Raw genomic sequence first — 27,871 nt, 5'->3', positions numbered from 1 at the left:
GTTAGCGTTTGCGTTTTTTGGTCAAGACTCAAAATGTATGCCATATTTGCATACAATGTGCTGCACATCTTGTTGTGTTATTAAAACCACTGTGTGAGTTCAATTGTGTTATTAATGTTTTATCCACAAAACATTCTTCCTTGTTAGCATCCTACCAACTAAATAAAATGGCAACCGGAAACGGAAGATACGTCATTCAACGCAATACAAAGTTTTCCATTATAGATGCATATAAATGACAAATGAAAGGGTTAATGCACATTTAAGGTAACTTTTACCTTCTCTGAAGACGAGACAAACTCGTCGCTACTATTTGACAACGTAAAAGTAATTAAATTGACTATTTATGCTGAAAAATATAACTGAAGTAAATGGTACCGTGTAACGATATCATTAGCTACAACGCTGCTAGCGTCCCTGCCGTATAAACCCATTGTTAGCTAACGGCTCGGTGAACGCGGCATCGACTTAAGAGCAGCTGTCACTTACAGTGTAACCATAATAGTTAATGTATATGACCTTAAAACAATGACAGAGAGCATTGAAAGTATCAGTAGAAAATGGCGCAAAAGGAGGTTTCGATTGATGGAGGGGTGGGTTTTGTGGCGGCGGAGGAGGAGGGGGGGCGGTACCCCCACAGATTGTTGCTTGTTGGAGGAGCGACGCGGCCATGGTAAGTACACGCAGTCTTTTTTTATTTTTTTTTTTTTTACAGCATTTACAGTTGATTTGGTAAAGACATTAGGTTGTCAACCATATTTATATAAACACACAATTACAAATAGATCACCTTCATTTGTTTGTGTTATGTAACTCACAATACGCGTTACTTTCACCGTTACAGTTTATTATGTAGAATGAACAACTTTATCTTTCTGATGCATGGTAATCCAAGTTATCTCGTTACCATTACCCTGCGCTCCATTGAAATTATATGTTCACTTTCTGCTCATACGCTCCCCATCGATCGCATGGGTGTTGTTTACATCTACCTTAGTGACGACAACAACTTTGCATTTCGTTAAAAGTTAAATGAACGCCCTCGCAGGTGTAATTGTATGATTTTAGTTAGTGTTAGCACCCAGAAGCGTCCCGAGTGGAGCTGTGCGATTGTTTTGTTCCATTGTTTGGATCAGGCTTATGTTCCTCGCCATGTTGCCTTGCTGCATTTCCACGTGGCGCGCACAGCTGACCTGAATTCGCAAGAGTACTTTTTCACAAGGCGCGACACAGCGCGCAATCCGATCCCAAATCAGTTTATATAAAGTGTAGTTCTCATTGATTCTATTGGTTACAATGTTTCCCGCTGCAATGTGATTGGGCAAAATAATCACTTCCGGACTTTATTGAGTTCAGTTTCCGGGAAGGGCAGCCTGGCTTCGCATTGGCTGTTTTTAAATAAAAATCCTGCAGTTTACTGTAAACTGTTGAATCTGCAGAAGTATTTACAGAGAAATTGTCTTCATGTAATTGCTGTGGGTAACCAAAACACCCGGATAGTTGTTGCCGCCTTGGTCGCTGTCCCAGCATGCATTGCGCTACGTTGTATATGATTGTTGTATATGAAAAAATGATTGTGCCTGTTCTTACAAGTTAGTCGATCGTTGTTATATACTTAAATACTTCATTTTATAAACCCGTTATAAAAATAAATAAATTATATATATATATATGTGTGTGTGTATATGTATACACAGAATTAAAAAAAAAAAATGAATATGAAAGTTGGACAACCCTGCAGTATCCACATTTTGAGATCCATATTTTATGTATTCTCTAACCATGGTAATACAAAGAATCTCGCACCACATTTGTGTAGTGTTGCAGGAATTTTGTGATATTTGCGCAGGACAACCCCTCTAAGGAGCCGTGTTCTCACGTGTGTTCCCAGGAGGCTCCTCACCTCACTCAGGAGATCACTGTGAAGATGGAGGAGCCAGCAACAGAAAAGACCATAGGCCCATGCTGCGACATCATCTCACTGGTATCCGAGGATGAGATGATGGATGTGACAGAAGAGAGTCAAATGAGTGAGGAGCAAAAGAAAGACAGAGTAGACAGGGATGGTTTCCACTTCACTGAGACATTGCTGAGCAGCATGAGAACTTACTGTGAAGGTCAGGTGGGCTTCTCTGACCTTCCCCTGGACACCATCTGGACTCGGGCTCGAGTCAAAGACCTAGCTCGAATGTGTGTGCACTCCCCCTACTGCCTCTATCTCATTGAGATGAAGAAGCTGAAGGTGGAGCAAGGCACCATCCTTGTCTTAGTAGGCTACCTGGACCAGAGCCGAGGGATCCACGTGGTTCGTGTGCTGGGGTCTCTGAAGGTGGCCACTGTCGAGCCCTTCGTCATCCCAGAAGCTTTGGAGAAGTTGCTGAAGGAGACTCTCGGGGCAGCCTTGTCCAACCTGTGTTTGTTTTACAGCAACTGTGACATGTTTGAGTCCTGGCTCAAGTCTCTCAGCCCCTCCATGATCTCTGTTTGCCGGCTACCTGACATGCTCGGAAAAGCCTGCCTGACGGCCCTCCTAGGCTCCTTTAACGGCGTTGTGGACTTTGTGGGAGACATTGACGCCTACTCACGGCTCTCCTCAGCTAGCGATGTTCTTAAACTGATCTTTGCTAAGCCTCCCGTGAAAGCTTTTAGTCCCATCTCAGAGAACTTCTTGTTTCTTGTCCGCTCCATACAGAGAGTGGTGGCAAGCTGGGGGGAGCTGATGCAGAATTTAAAAATCTGTGGTAAACAGAACAAAGCCCGGCTGATGGATGCTCATTTCAAGCTGCGGTTCCTGTTTCTCTCCGAGGCTCTGGAGCCTCTCCGAGACCTGGCCACGCAAGGCGGCGGGGCAGACCTGGCCACGGAGCTGCGGCTGGCGTCCGTGCTACTTCGATCCTATGCCGTCGCGCTCCTCCGCCCGCCCGCAGCCGCACGCTTTATCCAAAGGCCTGACCTGTCCCTCCTGCACAACAAAGCAGAGCTGCTCCCCACAGCAGAGGTGACATTCGGCGATGGTGTTCGCGACTACCTGCAGACTGTGAACCTAGGAGAAGAGGAGCGTCTCAACTTCCTGAAGGATGTGGCGGCCTTTTACACAGCAGTACTGGAGAGTTTCACACAGAGTATTCCTGAACGCTTTGGAGACGTGGTGCTGAGGAACATCAATTCAGTACACAAATTCCCAGAAGACGTCGACGTAAGACTTTTTCATGCATTTCACTGTTTGGCACCTTTCAGGACACTTGTGGTCACCTTCCCCTTTCCCCTGCTGGGCTCTCAGTTGTCAGGTCACGTGATGTCAGATATGGGGAGGGAGCTGGGTCTCTGTGAGGCGGGTTCTGCTGATGCCCGGCAGTTGGAGGATGATTTCCTGACTTTGGTCAAATTGCTGGAGGAGCATCGCAGCAAAGGAGCTACTGACTGTTGGGTCAATGTAGGACCACACACACACACACACACACACACAAAAGCCATTTGTTATCCCTCATGTTCATTTGCATGATATAGACAAAAGTATAGGGCCTCTTACATGGGGAGGTGTTATGTTTCCTAGACGTTGGCCGCCATAAGTCCTGGCACTGTGCTACATCGCCTCCTCCTGACCCTGCTGGCCCTGCCAAGCTCTCTGAACATGAAGCAGCTTTTGGTTCAGGTGAGTGACACCGTGACTTGTCTCAATAGGTGCACTTCCGTACTTACACTGTACTGTGTACTGACAGAAGCATTGTTTTTGAGACATTGTCTCAACATCAAGCTTGCGATTGGTCCTGAAGGAGAGACCAGTGGGCCAATGGGAAGGAAGACTGGAAGGGGACAACAAATAGTGCACTTACAGCCAATTCATTAACGTTACCATCATGGAAAAATGATTTGACCATCCTTGTTGCTTCAGTTTCTTGTTCTTTTTAATACATGTTGGAACTAAAGGTACGTTTGTAACAATGACAACAAAAACAGCTTATGAGTTTCATTTATGGCAGTACAATACTATAAGCTATTGGGATATTGGTACACAGAAACAATTTTTTTAAACTTTTCATTCATCATCATTCATCACTGCCAATTCTCCTTCTACTGGGAAGCAAAACCACTGAAGTTGTCTTCTTTGGCATCACACACTTTGTCAGTCTCTCTCTCGTTGTCCCTCTTGGAGTCACTTTTGTCTCGAGGAAAATGAGTTATTTAGCTTGAGCTATTCTTTTCGTCAGCCTTTGGAAACCCATTAGTGGGCCGGGCAGTCCAAACAGAAGCGGTAGCAAAATCTACATTTGATCAAATTTGACAGAGATCACTATGAAAGTCTTCTAAACGGGATCCTGCACTCTAAGCATCATTGGTAATGTAGCTTTTAGCCACAAAGTAGTCGCATCACTGTACAAACCGCAGTGGGAAAAAAGTAGCGGCTTATACATCGGAAATTACAGTAGATATCGGCTCTTCAATTGAACTCTTATGAGCAATTGTTTGTTGTCATCACTATATTTGTCCAAACAGATGCATCTTTAGTTGTGCCAGGCTTCAAAATGAACAAGAGACTGAAGAAACAAGGGCGATCCAATCATTTATTTTCCAGGACTGCACAAGCTGCAATTCATGACCAGGTATAACTGCAGAGCACAAGACCTCAAGAGGCAGGTGATGTGTGAAAGTACAGTATGTACCTTTAGCACGTAGCGCTGGACAGTAGTCGACCGACGGCAAAAATCAGGAAGTGCCTTCACAGCATACTTGAAATGTACTGGTGGAAGTGTTCCCTGTAAGACACATTTAAGATAAAGGAATACATGGATTAGGATGTCTGTTCTCTTGAAGGTTTTCACCAGTGCCAGGGTTCTGACCAGCTGCCAGGGCGCAGAGGAAGTATCCAGAACAACTTCACTCCCACCAAACGGGTGTCCACAAACTCTGCACAGACCGGGGGTCCTGACCGGAATTGGAGAAAAGATTCAGACACGTGGAAGGAGTCTATGGGACCTAAGCGATACTGACTCCACAGACACAGACAATTCATCGGGTGAGACTTGTATTGTATTCATGACACAATCAGTCTACTTATTATGGGCATGCACTGCACTGCAGGCCCCCCACTGACAGCTGCCACGCAGCAGTCAATGGGGGGGGGGGGCTCTGCATAGAGCATCTTATTATGCCTCAAAAGTTTAGCTATTATTAGATCTCAATCTGGGCTGCACGGCGGTCGAGTAGTTAGCGTGCAGACCTCACAGCTAGGAGACCCGAGTTCAATTCCACCCTTGGGCATCTCTGTGTGGCGTTTGCATGATCTCCCCATGCATGCGTGGGTTTTCTCCCACATTCCAAAAACATGCTAGGTTAATTTGTGACTCCAAATTGTCCATAGGTATGAATGTGAGTGTGAATGGTTGTTTGTCTATATGTGCCCTGTGATTGGCTGGCCACCAGTCCAGGGTGTACCCCGCCTCTCGCCCGAAGACAGCTGGGATAGGCTCCAGCACCCCCGCGACCCTCGTGAGGATAAGCAGTAGAAAATGAATGAATGAATATCTCAATCTGCCTCTTTTTGTGCGTGTAATGCGGACAAAACCGCAAGAAGGACCCCCACACATGTTACACTGCCGGAATCGTGACGCTCGAGACTCTGTATTTATTCTTTGGTACACCGGTTCTATTTTTAGAAACACCACATGCCAGAGAAAAACGAGAATGTACAGACTTTTCACAGACTTGTAGCTCAGCCATACGGTCATGTAGAAACGTGATTAATGGCTCATTTTTGAGACAAACTTCTCAACTCTCTTAGTTTTTTCGTTGGATGTTCAGTTTTGGCTCCCTCTTCGTCAGAAGGAGGTGTGCACAGGGCCAAAATCCACTTTGTCTCTCACTCTGACGGAAGAGCATAGGAGGCTGAAAAATAACTTTTTTGCAAACAACTCCTCCTGGCCACACCGTTTTAGCTAGCTTGATTTCATTTGGTGAAAACTATTTTCCTATGTTTTCGACTCTTCTTATTGCGGTCATTTCTAAACCGATTTGCTAAACAAGCAGATGTATGTGAAGCCAGTCATGGTTGTCTTGTGGTGTCAATATCTCGAATCGTTTGGCCATAAGCTTGTGTTCGACATGAGGGATTCAGCCTTTTCAGTGATTTGTGCTCATTCATTGTCAATATGGCCGCCACCTGCTGCAGTAGAATGGAGTTTACACCTTTTCTCCTCCTCCCCCCAGCCCCTCCCTTTTAAAACGACTGTGTGTCGTCCTGTGCAATTACAATGATTCCCTTCCCAGCCGATACACCTCATGGATCTGTAGCATTTTAGCTAATTTACTCACTAATTTTAAGGCAAATGCACACTGACATGATGTAGGGAGACTATGGGACTGCCTTAACACTTTTGGGTGTTGGTGCTTTCTTGCTCGATGCTACCATACTAACGGTTAGCATTTTAGCAAATTTACTCATGTCTAAAGGCAAATATACACATGGCATGATGTCGGGAGACGATAGGACTGCCTTAACACCTTTGGGACTTTGTGCTTTCTTGCTGGAAGCTACCATGCTAACTGTTTGCATGTTAGCATTTTAACTAATTTATTTGTGTCTGAAGGCAAATACACACATGGCATGATGTAGGGGCACTATGGGAGTGCATCAACACTTTTGGGACTTGGTGCTTTCTTGCTAGATGCTTCCATGCTAACTATTAGCATTTTGACTTTATATGCATATCTAAATGAAAATACACACATGGCATGATGTGTGGACACTATGGAACTGCCTTTGTACTTTCGCCACCTCGTGCTATCTGGCCAGGTGTCACCATGGTAACTCTTAGCATGTTGGAATTTTGGCTATTTTATTGCTGTTTAAAGGCCTATATATACATGGCATGATGAAGGAATGCTTTCTCTGGACTCTTGGTGCTAGCATGCTAACTGTTAGCATGTTAGCATTTTAGCTGTATTCCTCACATCTAAAGGCTAATACAGACATGGTGTGATGCAGGGATATTGTTGAACCGCCTTGACACTTTCGCTATAGAATGACATCTTGCTAGATGCTAGTGTGCTAACAGTTAGCATGTTAGCTATTTTGCTAAATTCCTCTAGTAATGTATGCACAGCATTGCTCGGCTGCGTTGCACAGCAGACACTGGGCCCGAGGTTCACAGCACAGGTTGCATGCAAACTTTCTGGTGGAATTTTCTAGTTTTAGAATTTGCTATTTTCACAACTAACATTGCCGCATGGTCTTTCTTGTTTGCACAGACTTGATTGACATCACACCACATGTGGAAAGATCACCCAAGGCGAAACATGGGTCCCCTATAGGTAGGTAGGATTATATGCCAGCATTCGTGATTAGTCAGCAGTAATATGGCGTTTCCTCCAAATTAAGAACAGGAAGGTCATTGGTCTATGTACAATTTCTGTTTTTGCTGCATCATGCTGTTTCTTATTCCATTGCATAAATTAAGCATTGTCATAAATGAACTACAGGGCAAATACATGGAATGTAAAGCCGCGATGAAACTGTGGATTTTAGATGTAGTATTGTACATTGGTCACTAGGTGTCCCTAATTGTTCAATGGGACAAGCAGCAGACTGACAGAACGACGGGCACAATAACTATAATCAACAACACAGTGGACATAATCCAGCTAAAACGCAACTCTGAACCCCTGACGGCACTTTCATGGGTCCAGAGGACATTGATTGCATTCATAAATAAGGAATCCTATTAGTCGGGATTACTGTATGCCTAAATTAGACATTAATTTACACCAAAGTCACCCACACTGTACACAAAACACACAAAGGCCATATAAAATAAAGTCCTAAAAATAAATGAAACAGAAAAAGAAAACAACCTCATACCTTTAACCCTATGGTTGTCTTGCATACTGTAAGGGGCGTTGCAAGGGCGGGAGGAAGTCTCTCTAATGAGACCACTACACAGCCTATCTATCACCGTCTATTTCACAGGAGCTGATCCTTTCACATGTCCAAAGATACCTTTCAAAGATACTTTATCCTTTGTGATGGTTGCAGCTGGCAAAAGTGGCATCCTTCCTCAGTGTAGCAACACCGCCGCACGCACGTATCTACTTTTTCTTTTTGTACGGTGCTATAACTTAAGGGGATGCGTCGAAACTTACTGGGATGTAACACGAAAGGTTAAACAATCAGCATCGTCTACAGGTCAGGAGTGGTACTACATCCAATGTTTTCCAAACTATTGCTCTCTTCTCTCTGTTTGTGTGTGTTGCAGCTCTGGGCCAGGTTATACACGTGCTTAGCAGTGAGGACGATAATGTCCAAGTCACCAGCAAGTCCACAAGCTCGACTAGAAAATTCAGCGTAAGATATTTCATGTTAGGATGATAGCATAGCGTACATCAGAACTTAATGTGTGTGTGTGTGTGTGTGTGTGTGTGGGGGTGGGTGCAGGCTGGTGAGCTGGTCTGGGGGCAGTTAGAGAGTTACGCTCTATGGCCGGCTGTGGTCTTATCCTACCAGCAGGATCAGGACTTTCCAGATAGCAAGATGGTGTCGTGGTACGGCCGCTGTATATTTTGTCAGGTGAGTCACACGATCGATCATGTGATCAGGGTAAAGTAGAAATGAGGCGATCGAGGGATTTGTTGGCTTGTGTTCTGCTTTCTGTTCTGTGACCCGCTGTGCATGCCTTTTGTCCTGTTCAACGTTATCTGTGTGACCATCTCTGTTTGACCCACTCCATGTGACCTGGGCCGGACGTGATTGTTCATCATTTTGTGCTGGTTCCAGGTGAGCGAGGGCACGCTGAAACCGTTTGGCGACTTCAGAGAGAACTTTTGCCCCCGGTCCTTCAGCATCCTGGACTCGTACAAGAAGGCTATTGAGTTGTCTCTGCAGGTGTGTGTCATCCGATACAACACTGATTCCAATGTCTACTTATTATGATTGCACAATGCTTTATGGAAAGTCTTGTTGTATACTAAAACTTACACTTAATTTCTCCAAAGGATCAACATGATTTGCATAGTTACAAATTGTGTGTAAAAATCCAAGTTCATTCAAGTAAATGTGTACTTTATACAAGGAAGGGCAGGCAGTACTGTGGCACATCTATAATTTTACAAGAAAACCTTTTCCATCCATCCATTCATTTTCTATGCCGCTTATCTTCACGAGGGTCGCAGGTATGCTGGAGCCTATCCCAGCTGTCTTTGGGCAACAGGCGGGGTACACCCTGGACTGGTAGAAAATATATTAAAAACAAATTAATAACAACAGCAAAAATGGAGAAATCAACAGTAATTTTACAAGTCAAAATATTACGATAAAGTTGGACTGTTATGAGAATAACTGTAATTTTGTGTCATTTCAGCAGTGTGAATTTAAAATATGAAAGAAAAAATATATTATTTTCAAAGTAGTATTAATATGATAGACAAAATAAAGGTATCATTTTTGGAAGATTATGGGGGAACACAGTTAAGTCCTAATATTTCAATAAGTACATTTACAGACATTTTATTGTTTAAGAAGAAATTTAATATTTGGAAAATAAATGGCCAAAAAAGAGCAAAGACGGAAGATGATATTAATAATAGGTTCTTGATGATCTTCATGAAGATGAGATGCATTTTTATCTTGGGGAAAAAATATTTGTCAGATCAAAACACACACACATGTGATGTTATTTATATATATATATATATATATATATACATATATGTGTGTATATATATCACATGTGATGTTCGCTTTGGTGACAGAAATGCTCTACTTTCTGTTTCGGCACGCTAAGCATCATGGGGACTCTTGTACTTGAAGCCATAAATTAGGTGTGTTATTGTTCAAAAAATGTGGTATATGGAAGATAAATGTCTAACACATTGGTGGGCAAATCTTAATATTCATTTATTGTAATGAATGTTTTATTTTCTATTGACGCCTCCGCCAATCGTACGATACTGTCGTACAGTTGGGGGTTTGAGCACCATCACTTCATGATTGCCGTCTCACACCGTTTTGATCTTCCCGTGCATCAGGAGGCAGCTCTGCGCTGTAAGAAGACATTTCCTTCGTCTCCACATGACCATTATGACATGATGAAGCGGATGTTGGACTGGGCCTTTGGAGGCTTTCAACCCACCGGACCAAATGGATTCAATCCTGTGCACGTCGGGAACGGTACAGACAGCAAAAATAATTTTGGAGCTTGTTGTTTAAAGCTTCCTTAGCGATCAACAACATATTTGGTAAATTGAATATATCTGTGTCATTAATCCAGGTATGGCAGAGCCAAACATCACACTGCAGGAAAAAAGGGAGAGCCCCGCCCCCAGCGTCACAGACGCTGAAGTGAAGGAAGCATGCATCTCCTTGAGCAAGCTGTCGCCACATGACTCCAGCGACCAGTCCACTCCCAAAAGCACGGGAAAGCGTAAAAAGGTGAAGCGGGTTGCGAAGTCCAGCTCCAGAAAACAGGCGGACCAGTGGGACCAAGAGGAGGATGAGTGGGAGAAGGGCAAAGCGGGTCGGAGGACGTCCAATTCAGAGAACGTTTTGGGGAGCTTGATGTTTGACGGTGACCCCTCGACAGACTATGTGCCCAAGAGGAGAGCCTTTGCCAAGTACAATAAGGTCAACCGGTCCACCAGCGCCACATACACTCAGCCGGACCAGAAGCTCAGAGGTGAACTCTCTTCTCTTCCCCAACAATGCTTTCATCCAGAAGTATGGTAACAATCATAAGTCAAGATTAGTTTTCATGGGAGTATGGGACAGCAACAGAAAGTTACTGTTGGAGAAGTTAGGAAGTGAGGAACTCACAACACTGATCACCACCCAAGTCCTAACTCCAGCAACAGTAGCCCCTTCAGTGAAACATAAGTCATAATTACAAGAGGAAAATTGCATCCTGTTCCTGGGAACGTCTTTTTCAGCATCAGAATTGAACAGCCTCATGATTTTTTTGTCATGCACTTTGTCAGTCTCCCTCTCTCTTTAGTTGTCACAGTCGGCGGCACTTTAGTCTCAAGGCAAATTAGCCCTTGAGCTTGAGCTGTCCTCTTCATCACGCAACCCAGCTTCTCCAAACCTGTTGCTGATAGTGGATTTTTTTGGGACACTGCAAAGAGAGAGACACTAAGAGACCTGCAGTCCTACCACCACCTCTCGATCCTCCCGCGTCACTCGTTAGCATCCACTTTTTTTCATCTGAGATAATTAAACATCTGCTGTGGTCCAAGAAGTCCAAACACAAGATGGAGTGATTCTACTCTTCATCAAACTTACTTAAGATTTGTCAGATTCATGTGACATACAGTACTCGTGCAACTGTCTAATTCAGGGGTGCTCACACTTTTTCAGCATGCGAGCTACTTTTAAAATGACCGAGTCAAAATGATCTACCCACTACAAAAATGCAAAACATCTATTTATTTTCAAATGTATTGAGGATTATTTGTACGTACAATGTATGTTGATGTACCTTACATAACCAAATGAGCCAATATTGCAAAACATACATAATTAACTATTAACATTTTTTGTAATTACCTGAATTTACTTTGGTGACTTGCACTGAATTGAATCAGCCAGGGATGCATAGTCCGGACAGTAGCTGCTGATAGCCAGCCTCAAGCACACTTCCAAATGTTTATCAGTCATGGATAATATCCGTATCATAATATCCGTATAATATTCCATATCCGTATGGAAGTGATATGTTTTTTGCCTTTTTACTTGGTCCAGTTTTTGCCTTTTTACTTGGTCCAGCTCCTTCACTCATTTTAGTGACCATAAACTTTAGCGAGGGCTTAAAATCTCGCAATTCGCCGACTAGCTTAGCACTTTGCATCGTTGTTTACGCATGAGCGGTGACCTAAAGGTTAAAATTCAGTTGGCATCTGACTGGTTGTCCTGTATGTCAATCAAGTAACGGGGATGGATGATAGGCTGACATCGTAACTTCTGCTGCACTTAGAGACGTTGTTTGATTTGATTGGTCGCCCGAAGGGCAACATTCAGTTGTCATCTGAATGGCTGCCCTGTATGTCAATCAAGTGACGGCATTGATGCTGGGATGATATTTTTTTAATGTCACACCGTGATCGACCAGCGATCGACCAGTACCACCTCCGCGATCGACCGGTAGATCGACCTGGACATCGGGGGCAGACCGGGGTGGTGGTCCCCCTTTTTAAGGAGGGTGACCAGAGGGTGTGTTCCAACTATCGTGGAACCACACTCCTCAGCATCCCTGGAAAGGTCTCCTCAGAGGGGAGGAGGATCCGTCCGATAGTTGAAGGCATTGGACCGTGTTCTTCTGGGAATTCTGTGGGGAGTACTCCGGGAATATTGGGTATCGGACCAGCTAATTCATGCTGTTCGTTCCCTGTAGGACTGGTGTCAGAGTTTGGTTCACATTGCCGGCTGTAAGTCGGACCCGTTTCCTGTGAGGGTTTGATTCCGCCAGGCCTGCCCTTTGTCACCCATTCTGTTCCTGACTTTTATGGACAGAATATCCAGGCGCAGACAGGGTGTGGAGGGGTTCTGGTTTGGTGGCTGCTGGATTGGGTCTGTGCAGATGATGTGGTCCTGCCAGCTTCATCGAGCCGTGACCGTCAACTCTCACTGGATCAGTTCACAGCCGAGTGTGAAGCGGCCGGGATGAGGATCAGCATCTCCAAGTCCATGGTTCTCATCCGGAAAAGGGTGGGGTGCCATCTCCGGGTCTGGGATGAGATCCTGCCCGAAGGTGAGGAGTTTAAGTACCTCGGGGTGTTGTTCACGAGTGAGGGAAAGATGCAACGTGAGATCGACAGGCGAATTGGTGTGGCGTCTGCATTGATGCAGACTCTACATTGGTCCGTTGGGCTGAAGAAAGAGCAAAGTCGAAAGACAAAGCTCTCAATTTACCGGTGGATCTACGTTCCTACCCCCACCTATGGTCATGAGCTTTGGGTAGTGACCCAAAGGACGAGACTGCGGGTACAATCTGTGGGCTCTCCCTTAGAGATAAGGTGGGAAGCACTGTCATCCAGGAGCGACTCGGAGTAGAACCACTACTCCGCATTGAGAGGAGCCAGATGAGGTGGCTTGGGCATCTGGTTCGGATGCCTCCTGGACGTCCAACCGGTAGCAGACCTTGGGGAAGACCCAGGACACGTTGGAGAGACTATGTCACCCAACTGGCCCGGGAACACTTAGGCATCCGCCGGGAGGAGCTAGACGAAGTGGCCGGGGAGAGGGAAGTCTGGGCCTCCTTGCTTGGGCTGCTGCCCCCGTGACCCGACCTCGGATAAGCGGTAGAAGATGGATGGGTGGATGGACTATTCTGTTCAACATGCATGTCATAAAATTGTGTCCAAAGAAATTTGAATCTCGTCGGGGTCACCAAATGTGGAGACCTGATTCAGAAGGAGACAGGAGTTAAGATAGGTTGAGGATAAATGTTAACGCAATCAAACTTGGTGAATATTGTGGCTCACAAGGTATTGTTTTTTTTTAATGGGCAGCATGGAAGCATACTACTGCATGTAAACCATACCCAGCAGCTTTTACCGTCATCAGTCTACTGGCTGCTCTACATTTCTCCTTCTTAGTCACTCATGCTGTAGTCCCTGCTGTAGCTAATGGCCATGTTATTTTGCAGAGGAGGCCATTCAGAGTATCTTGGACTTGGACCTAGACATCGAAGGTCAGTGTGTTCTAAAATGCAAGGCTGTCTGCAAGTTCAGGGTGAAGAATTCTGCACTTGATATGACTTGTGGTTGTGGGACCCATCATGTACCTCTGCAGACTTCTGTTTGTGTTGTGGATTGGAGACTGTGGAGATCTTCCATCCTCTGTTCAAAGGAGGTCTCTGCTCGGAGTGCAAGGTAAGGAAGCACCTCTCGCTCCTCTGCGAAGGATCAGCTGTATGACTCAAAACTTGGTTGCTCACAGGACAACTTCACAGAGACCTTGTATCGTTACGATGACGATGGCTACCAGTCCTACTGCACCATCTGCTGCTACGGCATGGAGGTCCTCCTGTGCGGCAACGATGGCTGCTGCAGGTGCGCTTGCTCGTCTGCCCTTTCCTTCCTTTCAGCCCACTGACAGCCGTCTTGTCTTTTCTCCAAGGTCCTACTGTGAAGACTGTCTGGACATCCTGGTAGGTCACGGGACGTTTGATTCGCTCAAGGATGTCGATCCGTGGATCTGCTACCTGTGCCAGGACCACCGAGCCCACAGGGCCCTCATTCCCAGAGAGGACTGGAGCATTCAGGTCCAGCAGTTTTTCGCCAATAACAGCGCCATGGAGTTTGTGAGTTGCATCTTTTTTTGGCCTGTTATAATTCAAAGAGAAAAGAAATGTTCAAGCAAATTGTGATTATTCTTCAACTAAATTAAGCATTTTCAATCCCAAAAATGGCTCATGAAATAAAATACAAATACAAGGAAGACGTGATCGGCAGAAACAACATTTATTGTGAGTCATAACATAATAATCATAATATGGTAATAACACGGGCTACTTTTGGGGCCACAATCCACGACAAGCTAAAACTGGGAACACATATATTGTGACACACACCAACAGGAGTTTTAGTCACGTCTTAAATGGCTTTATTTACTATTGCAATGTTTACTATGTTGGGTAATATGAGTATAAAGCCATGTAAAGCCGCCATTACAAAAAACACGATCAGACCATAGCCACCACAGGAAGTATGCTGTGCAGACACAAACAAGGAACTGCCCATGTGTGAGTACGCCATCTTATTTATGTCTGTCATGTCATTGTTTCTCTGGCTATATCTACTATATTGGGTAATACCGATGTAAAGGCAACTAGGTGCCTGTTATTTCATGTCTACATGCCTCTTATAATGTTATAAACCTTATTGATCTGCCACAACTGCTAAAGTATTCCATTTATTAATAAATAAATAAAATTGAATCCTATTTTGCTAAAATTCACTTCTAGCGGTCGAGTTTGAAACAAGAAAACTAACAAAAACAGCAACCCATGCATCAATCCTGCAGCAGGAAGATGCCAGCCGGCTCTTTTCTTAGACTGCAGGCTTGTTGCCCATCACGGCTCATGATGATTTCATTATTGCCATCCGGGGAGGAAGCAGGGCTAGATTTACACTACAGTGTCCAAGCGACTTCCGTGTGTTCCACTTTAATTTCTACCTTGTCTTGACCTGTGACTTTTCTTTCTAGGAGCCCCACCGTGTTTACCCATCGATCCCTGCCAACCTACGCAAACCCCTCCGAGTTCTTTCGCTTTTTGACGGCATCGGCACAGGTCAGCTTTTGTCCCATGGCAGTATTTGTGTTATATGTTTCTTCTGACAAATTCATCAGGGAGATGAAATTCTGTCGTTGCATTGCAGGCTACTTGGTGTTGAAGGAGCTCGGCTTTAAAATAGAGACCTATGTCGCCTCCGAGATTTGTGAGGATTCCATCGCCATTGCGACGGTCAACCACGACAGGAAGATCAAACACGTTGGTGACACCCGCGACATCACCAAGCAGCTCGTATGAGCACACACACTATAAAGTTTATTGAAATACTGGGCCGCACGGAATCAAATTACACTTTTTCGTTTCAGATCGAGGAGTGGGGTCCGTTTGACCTGCTGATTGGTGGGAGCCCCTGTAACGACCTCTCCATCGTCAACCCAAACAGGAAAGGAATCTACGGTCAGTGATTGATGAGCAGCCATGTTTCCTTTTTTGATGTCCTCTCGGTACCCAAAGCGGGAGCTGCGTCCCAGTTGGTGCTCTTTCCTACTTACACTCTCCGTCGCTCGGAGATAAGGGGGTTCGTATCACCATTCGTGGAGCGATACAATGCGTAACCATTCTGTAACTTAAAATTGATTCAGGAACTTTTTGGACAAAAATTCAACCTGTCTGACAGTAAAATAAGTACCTGGATACTGGCGAGCCTTCCTACAGGCTCACTGTTTTTTCTTAAAGGGAGCCTATTATGCTCATGTTTCTAGCCTTTGTATTGAGTTGTGGACTCCTGCAGCTACACAGAAAACTTTCTAGATCTTCCAGAATCTGCGCCTATTCCAGCCGTATTTCCTTGGATTTGTGCTTCCCACCTAAACGGTCTGTTTTGGTTCATTCCACCCATTGTCTAAACAGCAATGCCACAGGATAAACAACACATAAAATGGTTGTTTTACATAAAAACATGTATTGACAAACATACACCATGAACTAGTTACTGTTGTCCCATTTGCATCTGAACTGTGTGTGTGTGTGTGTGCATGCGTGTTATGCTTTAATATTTCCCTTCAATGCGTAACCTCGTTCACACAACAAGGCGATGCCTTTTCACTTCCTGGTTGCTGCGGCGGGCAGGTCGAGTTCTTATAAATTGCACTCTGCCACCTGTGGCTGTTTTTTCACCTTCAAACTGTACCAAACATGATCTCTTCTATTGTGGAGCTGCATCATCACCTTTTTGTTTTACGCAAAAAACGTCTCTGGGGAGCGAAAGACTTAAAAAAAATTATTTCCCAGTATGCATTCAATGTGTGTGTTTATTTATTTCCCAATATGCATTCAATCGATTGATTAGCTTTTAAAGGCTGTTCAATTAATATATGTCGTCTGGAATGGATTGACCACAGATCAATGTAGTGGTATCGTAGGAATATACTGTAAATCCATGTGGTGGATGAGTGGTTACACACCTGCACTGAGAAGTACGGATGTTGCACCCAAAGCAGTCCAAATCGTGTCTCATGGTACAGTTGAATCAATACATTTAACAAGAGTATAGTTTAGTTTGACCTAGCACAATGACCACATTGGATTTGGTTTAGTTGGAAAACTCACAACATCTGTCGAGCTAAAAAAAAAAAAGCCCAAAGTAAGATTCTTCCCTTCTCCAGAGGGCTCTGGAAGGCTCTTCTTCGACTACTACCGCATCCTGCAGCTGCTGAAGCCCAAAGAAGAAGACAACAGGCCGTTCTTCTGGCTCTTTGAGAACGTGGTCTTCATGAACGTGCACGACAAAGTCAACATCTGCCGCTTCCTCGAGGTTCCTCTCTCCACACCGTCTCCTTATCCATGTTCTCTCTCGCTCTCCTCCATTTGGGATCACACTCGCTTTCTTGTCTGACAGTGCAACCCGGTCCTGGTGGACGCCGTCACAGTCAGCCCAGCCCACCGAGCTCGTTACTTCTGGGGGAACATCCCGGGCATGAGCAGGTGAGTCCACTTACTCCTTTAATGCCGACTTCCTTTTCACCCTGGTTTGGTGCTTGGCTTCTCAGCTGAAAAGGACATGAGATAAGGTGACACATTTCTCTTGTTTCCGTCAGGCCCACCGCAGCCTCCCAAAGCGACAAGCTACATCTCCAGGACTGTTTGGAGGTCGGCAGGGAAGCCAGGGTCAGTGAGTCCACACATGGCTTCATGAGAGTCTTCATGGCGTAGTCTCAGCGGGTCTGGGCCCATTTCACACCTAAAGTCTGGCAGGTTTGGCTAGTGGGAGTGGGCTGAGACGTGCTCCAGAGGGGTGAGGTGGGCCTGACCGCGGCAGGGTTCCATGCACGTGCATTTCCACTGTGCAGCAATGCGATCACTACTTTCTGGTTTTTAATGACTGGCTCCGTTCATACTCCAAAGGAAATACAAAGACCCAAAGTCAAACCCGCAGGATGCTCGCACATCCATCACTCCATCACGCCATTTATTTGACATTACACCCATAAAAAAGTCTGATGCTCCAACTCAGTTATACACTTTAAAAAACAGCCCTTGAAGCCATTTCAGCACAGATTGCATGTGAAGTCTGAAGCGGAAATGTTTGAATATCCTAGAAATGTGCCGAAATCTATTCACCATCCCATCCAAGGATGGACGCAGCAACCATCAGGCGGGGAGATGACCAAGCAGAACTTTGCATGTACCGCTGCTACATGGTGGTTTATAAAACATGTGGTCATAGGCAGCAGTCCACATCCATCCTTAGCACATGACCAGATCTTGCACTTCATGAAAATGTTCTCCTCCCAATCCGTGTGGAAGTGGTGTGTCTGTGGCTTCTTATTTTGTTCTTCTGCCCCACTCCGTGTTTGGAAGAAATACATTTGAGGCTAACTGGATAGCTTGTTAGCGAGAGTCCCTGCAGCACAATAGTTCTGCAATTTAGTGTAAATAATGAATAATAGGAATGCAAAGGTTACTGTAGGGGTGTTATTTCATGTCCACAGGGCTCTAATAATGTTATAACACTAATAATAGTAATAATGTAATATTAATAATAATTATAATGTAATAACACTGAACCTCATATGGTGTAAATTCATGAATGCACTCGGGTCTGGAATCAATTACCCGCTCTAGGCAAGGGATGACTGTATTGTGGTTTTTCAGAAATGAATTGCTTTCACCGTCGACTGTGGTCTGTTATCACATAAAACATATCGTGATGTGAGAGTATTCTGGTCACTCGGCAGCAGTAATGACGTTATGAACTCATTCAATCCCAGCCATTTGGACCGTTGTTTCAAGACAAACAAAATATTGTGTTCTACGTATGTAGACATATATTCCAAGAAAGATTACACTATCATCCCAGGTGCTGCATCGCTTGGATTCCAATGGGAAGGATGCATGCAGAGTTCTTATAAAATGCTTCTGCCACCTCCTGGATGTTTTTTTGGCTTATATTTCTGAGTTGCATCATCACCTCTTTGTGCCTCTCCTGCAAAACATAAAAGATGTATAAATACGTCTTTGGCAATCAACGGGTTCATGTCAATAATGTCAATGGGGAAAAAACAGAGCAAAGAGTGAAAATACACCACATATCATATCTACAAGTGCTGCGTTTGGACACCCCTGGTGTGAACTGTGGGCTCTTTGTTTTATCCTTCCAGGTCACCAAAGTGAGAACCATCACCTCAAACTTCAACTCTTTGAAGCAGGGCAAACGTTGCTCTCTACTTCCTGTCCTCTGTAACGGCAAAGAGGACAACCTGTGGGTCACCGAGCTTGAAAAGTAGGACCTGCGTGCGTGCGTGCGTGCGTGCGTGCGTGCGTGCGTGCGTGTGTGGGTGTGTGTGCGTGTGTGTGAGACACAAGAGTGAAGAGACGATCTCTGCTCTGTCTGATCCTTCACCAGGATCTTCGGCTTCCCTAAACACTACACGGATGTGAGGAACATGAGCCGCCTAAAGAGGCAGAAGGTTCTGGGCAAGTCCTGGAGCGTCCCTGTCATTCGACACCTTTTGGCTCCACTCAAGGACTACTTTGCCTGTGAGGAGCTCACTCCTTTGACCAGCGTGTCCAGCGCCTGTGTCCCCTCGCCCTCCTTCTCCCCCCTCAGGTAGAAGACGCTTGGTTGCAGCGAGCTTGGTTTTTTTTGTACAGGTTTGTATCACCACCATATGACTTTCCACGTGAGAAACAACAACCATATTTGTTGTTGCATGATCAGGCTTTTCCATCACTTACATGTACATTTGTATGTTCTCAGGCAAGACAAACCATGTCTTTTTTTGGGGCGACATTGACGTTCTGTTGACCCCCTGAAGAGCAAAGTCATTACAAGTGATTGGGTCAAGTGTACACAATGGATACTACAGTGTATCTTTTTTTGGTCTTTCTCCTAATATGGGAAGGCCTAGAGTCGTCCTTTGTTGCTGTTTCCCCTTAATATCACCATGCAAGCAAAAGGAACTATTTAAACTATTTACCGATTTTATTGTTGAAGGAAAATCACACTTCTTACACATTAAAATATTTGATGGAAGCTTTGTGTTTCGTCCCCAAACCCCCGCCCACCCCATTTTTTTTTACATTTCATTGTTTATTTGTTTTTTACATGTTTTATTGATGTCTTTACTGTGGTTTTGGAGCCGTGGGGGATGACAGCACAGAGTGGATACACTTCAGGTTCAGTCTGACATTAAATATTGTATCATATTAATACAGTATACTAATGTCTATTTTATGTTAAATTGGGGACAAAATAAATTCTGCAAATTATAAAAAAGACATTGTGTATATTTAATAAATACTGGACTGCATACAAACAAAGTTGAAGAAGAGAGGTCATCCTGTATTTGGGTATTTAATACTAGCAATAGCTAGCATTTTGTAAGTATTTTCATTTCTAAGCATTGCACAGTATAACTGTTTTTATTTTGACTGTGTCCACTCCGGAGCACTAGATGGCGGTAAAGTGTAATCAAGCTGACGTTTAAGACCACGAAGAACAAATAAAAGGGGAAGGAGTAAAAAAAAAAAACACGAAAACAGCAGTTGAGTCTTTTCTTCCGCTTGGACTTGGACCGAACGTCTTAGGAGACAATCAGCAGAGTTTTTGACTTTAAGGTGGGTAATGGGCTGAGTTTGTCCGCTGACGGGAGGCCCACAGCGGCGGCTTGCAGCACTGACTAATCCGCGCTTTTTGTCCCTCCCTGTTAAAATGACACAGCTTATCACAAGTAATACTAAAAATAATAATTGATTACGTATGCTAAAGTAAATAATGTGTGTTTCTCCAATGAATAAATAAAAATAATGAATGGGAATATATTTTCCGGGGGGAGTCATTAATAGTAAGTAAAAAGGCCGGCCGGCTGACTCACGTTAGCCGGTGCTGTTTCTCAGCGAGACAAATGTCATTTTTCTTTGCATAGTATAGCTCATCCTGGGTGGACATTAGACGAACATCTGTTTACAACAATACCGAAATATCATTTTAGATGATGATGCTGTCAACAGTCTCGTGGTAATAATACCCTGTTGCGATGCTAAGCTAGCATGAGCGCTAGCCGGCTAGCAATCTCGAGCGTTGTTGGCTAGGCTGGGCCTTTTGCCAAAATCTCAAAATCATCTTCTCATTGAAATAACTATTGGTAATTGATTTGGGAATGTTGACGTTTTCCATTGGAAAACTATAGAGGGAAAGAGGGCCGCATTATGGTGTTCGAGGACATGACAGATGCCCTGTAACATCGGTCGGCGGGGGAATCGATCCAATTAGGATTTGTCGATTCCAGTGTAGTCTGCCGATCGTACCGTATCGTATCGACTAGCGGGATGTGAGTGATACAAATGCAAAAGGATTTAAAAAACCGTAGATTATCCTTTTAACTCATTTTGCACCATTAAGTGTATTTGTAAATATAGTTAAATTGTCCTGTATTTTTAAATTGAGCAATTGAAACGGTGATACATAACAGCTCTGTACTTTGTACCAAAATGTGTAGTCGCTAACACCCACTTCCAATCGAAGTGATGCGGTTTTTAAAAACCCAAGTATAAATGTTTAGGAGCAAATCCAACATTTATCTGTGCTTGTTTGAAAGGGACGGAGCTAGAGACGTGTTGATTGGTGGATAGAGAATGATCACTTCCTCTTAGGGCAAGAATGGGTAATTGTTTGCATTGTCATTTTATTCTTCACGGTTGCTGTCATGAGTCTAAATAAATATAAATATAATATATAAATATAAGGTAAAACTTTGGCGTCCTCTCAGGTCCGCAAACTAACGGCAGACTGTCCCCCCCCCCCCAGCGACCTGCTGACCGACAATGGCTGTGAACGTCTACTCCACCTCTGTGACCAGCGACAACTTGAGTCGCCACGACATGCTCGTCTGGATCAACGAGTCCCTGCAGATGAACCTCACCAAGATCGAGATGTTGTGCTCAGGTGAGAGCTGTCGAGGGGATCTGTGGCGCCCTTCAGGTGTCACCTGACACGACGGCACCGGTGTTGAAAGCCACATGAAAGTAGTAAGACCACGCAAAGCTTTTGTCCCGCCGCAGAGGCCCTTCCTGCTCTCCAACACCTCGATTGACGCACTTTGGTCCTTGGGCTTGGCCTTTTCCGTGCGTTGACACAGAAGTGCAGCGAAATGTTTGCCAGCAGTCAAGTGAGGTCAGGGGTGCTAAGACTTTTCCAACCTGAAAATGAAAGCCTGTGAGGACCACTTTGATTTGTATTAAAAAGTGTATTACTAGTATGAACTTTAATCTTTTTTCTTAAATTTTGGTAAATGTCCTGATATTTTAACTCTATGCTGCTAAATTTACATTATTTAATATCGCAACACTCACACATTATTAAGCCGTTATTGTGATGTTTGGAGTGTCCCTGAATGCACCTGGCGTTCTTGCACTGAGAATGTGACAGACAGGAAGGAGGACGTAGAGACGTGGGATGGAGATACATACAGTATATAGTGTATATCTGATTGTATTGTAGTGTGTGTTCAGGTCAGAATTAAGTTCTTAAACAGTGTCAGGCTCTGGGACTGTGAGGGCGCTCCACTGCTCCACCGACCCGCTCTGGGGCACGTGTTAATTACGCTAAAAATGTTCATCCATAAACCTCCTCTTTGGTCTTCCTCTACGCCTCCTACCTGGCAGCATCCTTCTACCAATATATTCACCATCTCTCCTCTGGACATGTCCCAACCATCTCAGTCTGGCCGATAACTTTAACCTCTAACATGTAATGTCCCTCTGATGTACTCCTTCCTGATCATATCCATCCTGGTCACTCCCAATGAACCTCAGCATCCACATCTCTGCTACCCCCAGTTAGTATTATTATTATTATTATTATCCAGCTATTATTATTATTGTATTGGGAACAAAGTCATAATATTCCTAAAAGAACGTTTACAAATAATATTGAAGAAAAACGGTGAAATATTTGGACAATGGAATAAAAACATCTAAAGAGCAAAGGTGATACTATCCATAGGCTTTTCCACCTTCCATCACAAAGCTGAGAGAGGTTTTTTTGTTTTGAAGTAGCTTTACAAAATATCAAAGTGGCCACTGGCTGCGAACTTGGACACCCCATATCTCTCGTTCTGCTTGGTAGCCAAGACAGCTACCAAGTATGGACATGTAGAATTATGTGTGTAATTTGGCTGCTTGTTCAAGATGAATGAAACCATGAACACATGACGCCTCTGTAAGCGTCGACTGTCAGGACGGAGGCTCCGGCTGCCCAAGGCATCTTCCCAGTTGAGTCTGTGTCGTCTGTGTTGAAGCTACACATTCACCGTCCGGGGCTGGTAGTCGCTGTGAATGCACTCATGCTATTGCTAAGCGTAAGTACAGAAGTGCGGGAATTGAGACACAGCCAGACTCTGATGGTCTTTTACTTCTACTTTTCACTGTGCAAGTCACTCCACCAAAGGAGCCTCACACACGCTGGTGCCAGATGATGACGTGACTTTATTTGTGTGCACGCAGGTGCTGCCTACTGCCAGTTTATGGACATGATGTTCCCGGGCTCCGTGCCTCTAAAGAGGGTCAAGTTTGCTGCCAAGCTGGAGCACGAGTACATTCACAACTACAAGCTCCTTCAGATTGCTTTTAAGAAGATGAACGTCGACAAAGTGAGTGTGGATCGAGTTGTTCTTGAATTGAGGAAGGTTTTCTAGTGGCAGGCGATCGTGTGGTTTCTTCCTGTTGCTGGCTCTCTTCATTGTTGTGCATGAAAGAGTCTTCTGAGGAGGCCCTGTTGATTAGTCCAAATCAAATATCATGACATTACTATGAGAATGTCAGTACTATCAGGAGAAGCACAATCCAGGAGCCATCTGCTGTGGCCCAGCAAAGTGCACTATATTCAGACATCGCCATTTTTAAAATTGATTTATTGGAATGATGTCATAATTCCATCATATCGGCCAGACCGTGCTCATGCACCCCGAATGAATAACCTAGCACATCATGGCCAACGCTGAAGTGGCTTCAGAGTTTTTCATCAACCCCTACACACATGCATTACTCCAGCCAACCAGCAGAGGGCAGAATTTGTGTAACTAGTGTAATGCATCCGTCCATCCATCCATCCATTTTCCTACGCTTATTCGGGTCCGGGTCGCGGGGGCAGCAGTCTCAGTAGGGAAGCCCAGACTTCCCGGTCCCCGGCCACCTCCTCCAGCTCCACTGGGAGGACACCAAGGCGTTCCCAGGCCAGCTGTGAGACATAATCCCTCCAGCGTGTCCTAGGTCTGCCCCGGGGCCTTTTCCCAGCTGGGCATGCCCGGAACACCTCACCAGGGAGGCGTCCGGGAGGCGTCCGGACTAGATGCCCAAGCCAGCTCAACTGACTCCTCTCGATGTGAAGGAGAAGGGGCTCTACTCTGAGCCCCTCACCCTATCTCTTAGGGTGAGTCCAGCTACCCTACGGAGAAAACTCATTTCAGCCGCCTGTATCCGCCATCTCATTCTTTCGGTCATGACCCAAAGCTCATGAGCATAGGTGAGGGTGGGAACATAGATCGACTGGTAAATTGAGAGCTTTGCCTTCCGACTCAGCTCTCTTTTCTTCACGATGGTCCGGTACAGCGACCGCATTACTGCCGAGGCTGCGCCGAACCGTCACAATATTAGGATTTAAAAAAATACATATTTCAACCGTGTGCTACTAAAATGACATTTTTTTGGATGATTTTATTATGAGTTTATTCTCATACAATTGCAACTTTTTTCCTAGATTTTATTCCCATAATATTTGTTTCCAAAATGAGAAGTTGTCATTAAAAGTATTTTTTTCTTTATTTTTTGCACTTTATGCTACAAAAATGACATCCCCCCCCCCATAAAATTGACTTTTTCTCCTTTTTTCCTTAATATTTTAACTTTATTCGTGAAGCTGCTGTTTGTTTTCTTGTGAAGTGATCTTGTCAGATGGTGTTAGACCGGGCCGCACCCTGCACCACCTGAGTTGGCGCGTCAGTGACCTCCTGCTTCCTGCTTGTCTTTTAGATCATCCCCGTGGACAAACTGGTCAAGGGCAAATTCCAAGACAACTTTGAGTTTGTGCAGTGGTTCAAAAAGTTCTTTGACGCCAACTATGAAGAACGGGTTTACGACCCGTTGGAGGCGAGGCAGGGCCAGGACGCTTCGCCCGCCGCCAACGCCGCCATGTCTGCGCTCAGCAAACCCCCGAAGAAGACCATCAGTCAGGGTTAGGGCGCAGCTCACCAAAAGCAAGACAGGTTTTTCGGTTCTGTTGCTGACCCCCCCCCCCCCTTCCATTTTGTCTCTTCAGCTCCTCAGAGGCCGCCTGTTGCCAAGGTAGCGCCCAAGGTGTCAACCGTCAGCGCCAGGAAGCCTGGTGGTGCAGGAGCTGATGACGACAGGGCGGAGCTACTGAATGAAGTAAAAAAATGACACACACGCCAAACAAACCCATAACATTCATCCTTGTGTCGAGTTGACATTTCCCTCGTCCACAGGTCGAGGTCCTGAAGTGCACCATCCAGGACATGGAGAAGGAGCGAGACTTTTATTTTGGTAAGCTGAGGAACATTGAGTTGATTTGCCAGGAGAATGAAGGCCAGGGCGACCGCACGCTGCAAAGGATCGTGGACATCCTGTACGCCACAGACGTGAGTGCTTTGTTGGTCTACCATGCATGCGTAAGCTGTAGAAGCACTGAGGTTGAGCACCACGATGTTCCCACATGTAAACATTAAACAAGAAGTTTTTGAAGTTTTTGAAAAAAGCTGTCCCTCTCGGTACAGGTCATTTTTCATGATTTGGACGGATTTATCAAGCCCTACAGAATATTGTGTTCTTGGGCTATATAGACATGGTAGATACCAAAAGAAAGGGTAGACTCTCATCTTTCATCAGAAAAAAATTTGTTTCTACTTTTTTCCATTCTTCAGTCATCAACATTGTAGAACAGTTTCAGCGAGATATCACTTCTCAAAAAAAAAAAAGATACATTTCAGGTAGAACTTTGACACAAATGTAGCCATATATATTTAGCCACAATGTCTAAACAACCATGGCACAACATGAACAACACAAAGAAATGTTGTTATATGAAAATAACCATTTAACAAATATAACCCCATCAACTATTTACAATTTTTAGCGAACGGGTGGAGGTGATGCTAGAAGAATGGAGGTTTGCTCTGGAAAGGAGAGGAATGAAGATTAGCCGCAGCAAGATGGAGTATATGTGTGTGTGAATGAGAGGGACCCGAGTGCAAGAGTGAGGTTACAGGGAGAAGAGATACAGAAGGTGGAGAATTTGAAGTACTTGGGGTCAAGTACTACTACCCTGTTCCAGGGTAAAAGCGTGGGTCTGTTAGTTGCCACAGCAACACCTATAAGCACACAATGTGGGAGCAATCTGAGTTACAATACATACTTAGTAGTCAAATTTTCAACTTTATTCTTTCTATTCTTAAACTTTTATTGACTTTTTTTCCTCGTAAACTTGGGACTTTACTCTTGAACTCTCCGATTTTTTTTAATGTAGCCCTAATATTCTGCTGTACTAACAGGAAAAAAAAACATCCCAAAACAGAAACCTTCAGAACTCATTGTACTCATGCACTATATTAATAACACAAGCTGTACGCTAACCAGAAAACGTACACAAACAGTGTCACACGCTGGCCGAGGTTCCACTGTAATCTGTTGCAGGGTCCAGCCGTGGCCATTATTACGCTTTAAGGGGAAATTGGAATGCATCGACACGCGTGCGCACACACATGTGCAAATTGTAAATAGTTCATGGTGTTACATTTGTACAATGGATTTTGGGGGAGGTACGGTCCTGAAAGACATTGTTCTCTTCCTGCAGGAGGGATTTGAGATACCGGATTCTGAAGAGCAGGAGGAGTTTTAACATTTGAAGACCACAGGCTGACCCCAAACCGCCCCCCCCCATCCCCTCCATCCAATCCCTCCACCACCTACGTCGACGTTGCGGTCGCGCCTCTCCACCCCGCTGGGCCCAACTCAAGCCTTCCGCCAGCAAATGTCTCAGCCGCCGGCCTCTTCTTCTTGCACGCCCCAAGAAGTATCAGATGTTTTGTATGAGGCTGGAGTGGAAGATGACGACGTTTTGCGTGTGTGCATGTGCGTGCATGTATGTGCTGTGCATCTTTAACAATCCACATCATCCTCCTTTGAAGACCCGACTGTCAGTTGACCAATCAGTTTGTCCCAAACTAAGTCCAATTTAACCTTTTTGTTTGCTTGGGGTTTTTCCACTGCCAAATGAGTGCCTGGCTTTTTCGTTTTTTACATTCCCAACCAGTCATGTAATTTGAAAAGACGCCACGTGTGTCGCCTCACTCCTTTCATTGAGGCTCCAAATGTCACCCCCGTGCTGCTTGCTGGTGCGTAGCGAGCTGCCAAGTGTCACCTTCCACCCCTGAAGGGCTGAAGGGCTTGTAGCTTGGCACGGGACGAGTCTGGCAGTCTGGTCTTCACTCGTCGACTAAAGCGGGAATTCTCAAAGCGTCAAATGCAGTCCAGGCCAATGGAGGCGGACCTGGATCAGTGCAAACGCTGAATGTTGTGTAATTGTGTTGAGTGTATGTGTGTAAAAATGTATTTGTGTTGTTTGAGATCAGCCTCCTTACTTTGGAACAAACTCAGTCAAATGGCCTTAATCGAGCAACCTGCATTCATTGTCTTGACCATTTCTCTCCAGTGTAATGTTCTCAGTGTTTTCATGTCGTCTAAAGAAAAAACTTGATGTCAGGGGTTTGTTAGGACTGTAAAGCTCAGACATGGGTGTGGCAGGCTCACCTGTCTTCCATCGAGCGCGTCTCTGGTTGCCGAGGCTTTCCTTTGCTGTGTGGGTGCTCCAAAGGCGCAAACGTTCACCTTCAAAGCGGAGCGTCCTGCCAAAATCACGGGAGACGAGCAGCAGTCTCGTGTCCCCAGGGCCTTTTTTAACCCAGTGAATGTTGCACACAATCAGACGGTGCCTGCGTGTTCTTTTGCCTTCTCATTAAAAACAGACTGTTTCCAAATCTTCATTGTTCTGGGCGAATCTTTTTCTTGGCCAACGAACATGAAACCACAGCGCTTGGTAACCCACATCAACCCTGCTTCCGAACAGAACCTGCGTCGGAGCC

The 27,871-nt window shown here is 44.8% G+C and overlaps 2 protein-coding genes across 2 annotated transcripts; both read left to right on the top strand.

The window, feature by feature from the left end:
- The first annotated feature begins 256 nt into the window (after positions 1-256).
- On the top strand, positions 257-20,015 carry LOC131104074 (uncharacterized). The gene is made up of 24 exons (XM_058050842.1): positions 257-673; positions 1,892-3,196; positions 3,281-3,433; positions 3,554-3,652; positions 4,813-5,014; positions 7,246-7,308; positions 8,250-8,338; positions 8,429-8,560; positions 8,768-8,875; positions 10,018-10,159; positions 10,260-10,664; positions 13,629-13,673; positions 13,775-13,854; positions 13,922-14,034; positions 14,102-14,285; positions 15,191-15,275; positions 15,364-15,509; positions 15,584-15,674; positions 16,883-17,031; positions 17,116-17,201; positions 17,315-17,384; positions 18,878-18,999; positions 19,123-19,370; positions 19,477-20,015. Exons 1-23 carry the CDS (start codon positions 671-673, stop codon positions 19,328-19,330), a joined length of 4,080 nt encoding a protein of 1,359 aa, XP_057906825.1. The 5' UTR covers positions 257-670; the 3' UTR covers positions 19,331-19,370; positions 19,477-20,015.
- Positions 20,016-20,184: 169 nt separating this feature from the next.
- Positions 20,185-27,772, top strand: mapre1b (microtubule-associated protein, RP/EB family, member 1b). Its single transcript, XM_058050847.1, has 7 exons — positions 20,185-20,336; positions 21,526-21,663; positions 23,223-23,368; positions 24,747-24,948; positions 25,033-25,142; positions 25,220-25,372; positions 26,584-27,772. The coding sequence occupies exons 2-7, from the start codon at positions 21,543-21,545 to the stop codon at positions 26,626-26,628; spliced, it is 777 nt and encodes a 258-aa protein (XP_057906830.1). The 5' UTR covers positions 20,185-20,336; positions 21,526-21,542; the 3' UTR covers positions 26,629-27,772.
- Positions 27,773-27,871: the final 99 nt, after the last annotated feature.

The sequence above is a fragment of the Doryrhamphus excisus genome, chromosome 16 (genome assembly GCF_030265055.1).
Source record: "Doryrhamphus excisus isolate RoL2022-K1 chromosome 16, RoL_Dexc_1.0, whole genome shotgun sequence".
Taxonomy (NCBI): Eukaryota; Metazoa; Chordata; class Actinopteri; order Syngnathiformes; family Syngnathidae; genus Doryrhamphus; species Doryrhamphus excisus.
Note: the sequence above shows the minus strand (reverse complement) of the source record. Positions and strands in the feature narration are given on the sequence as shown.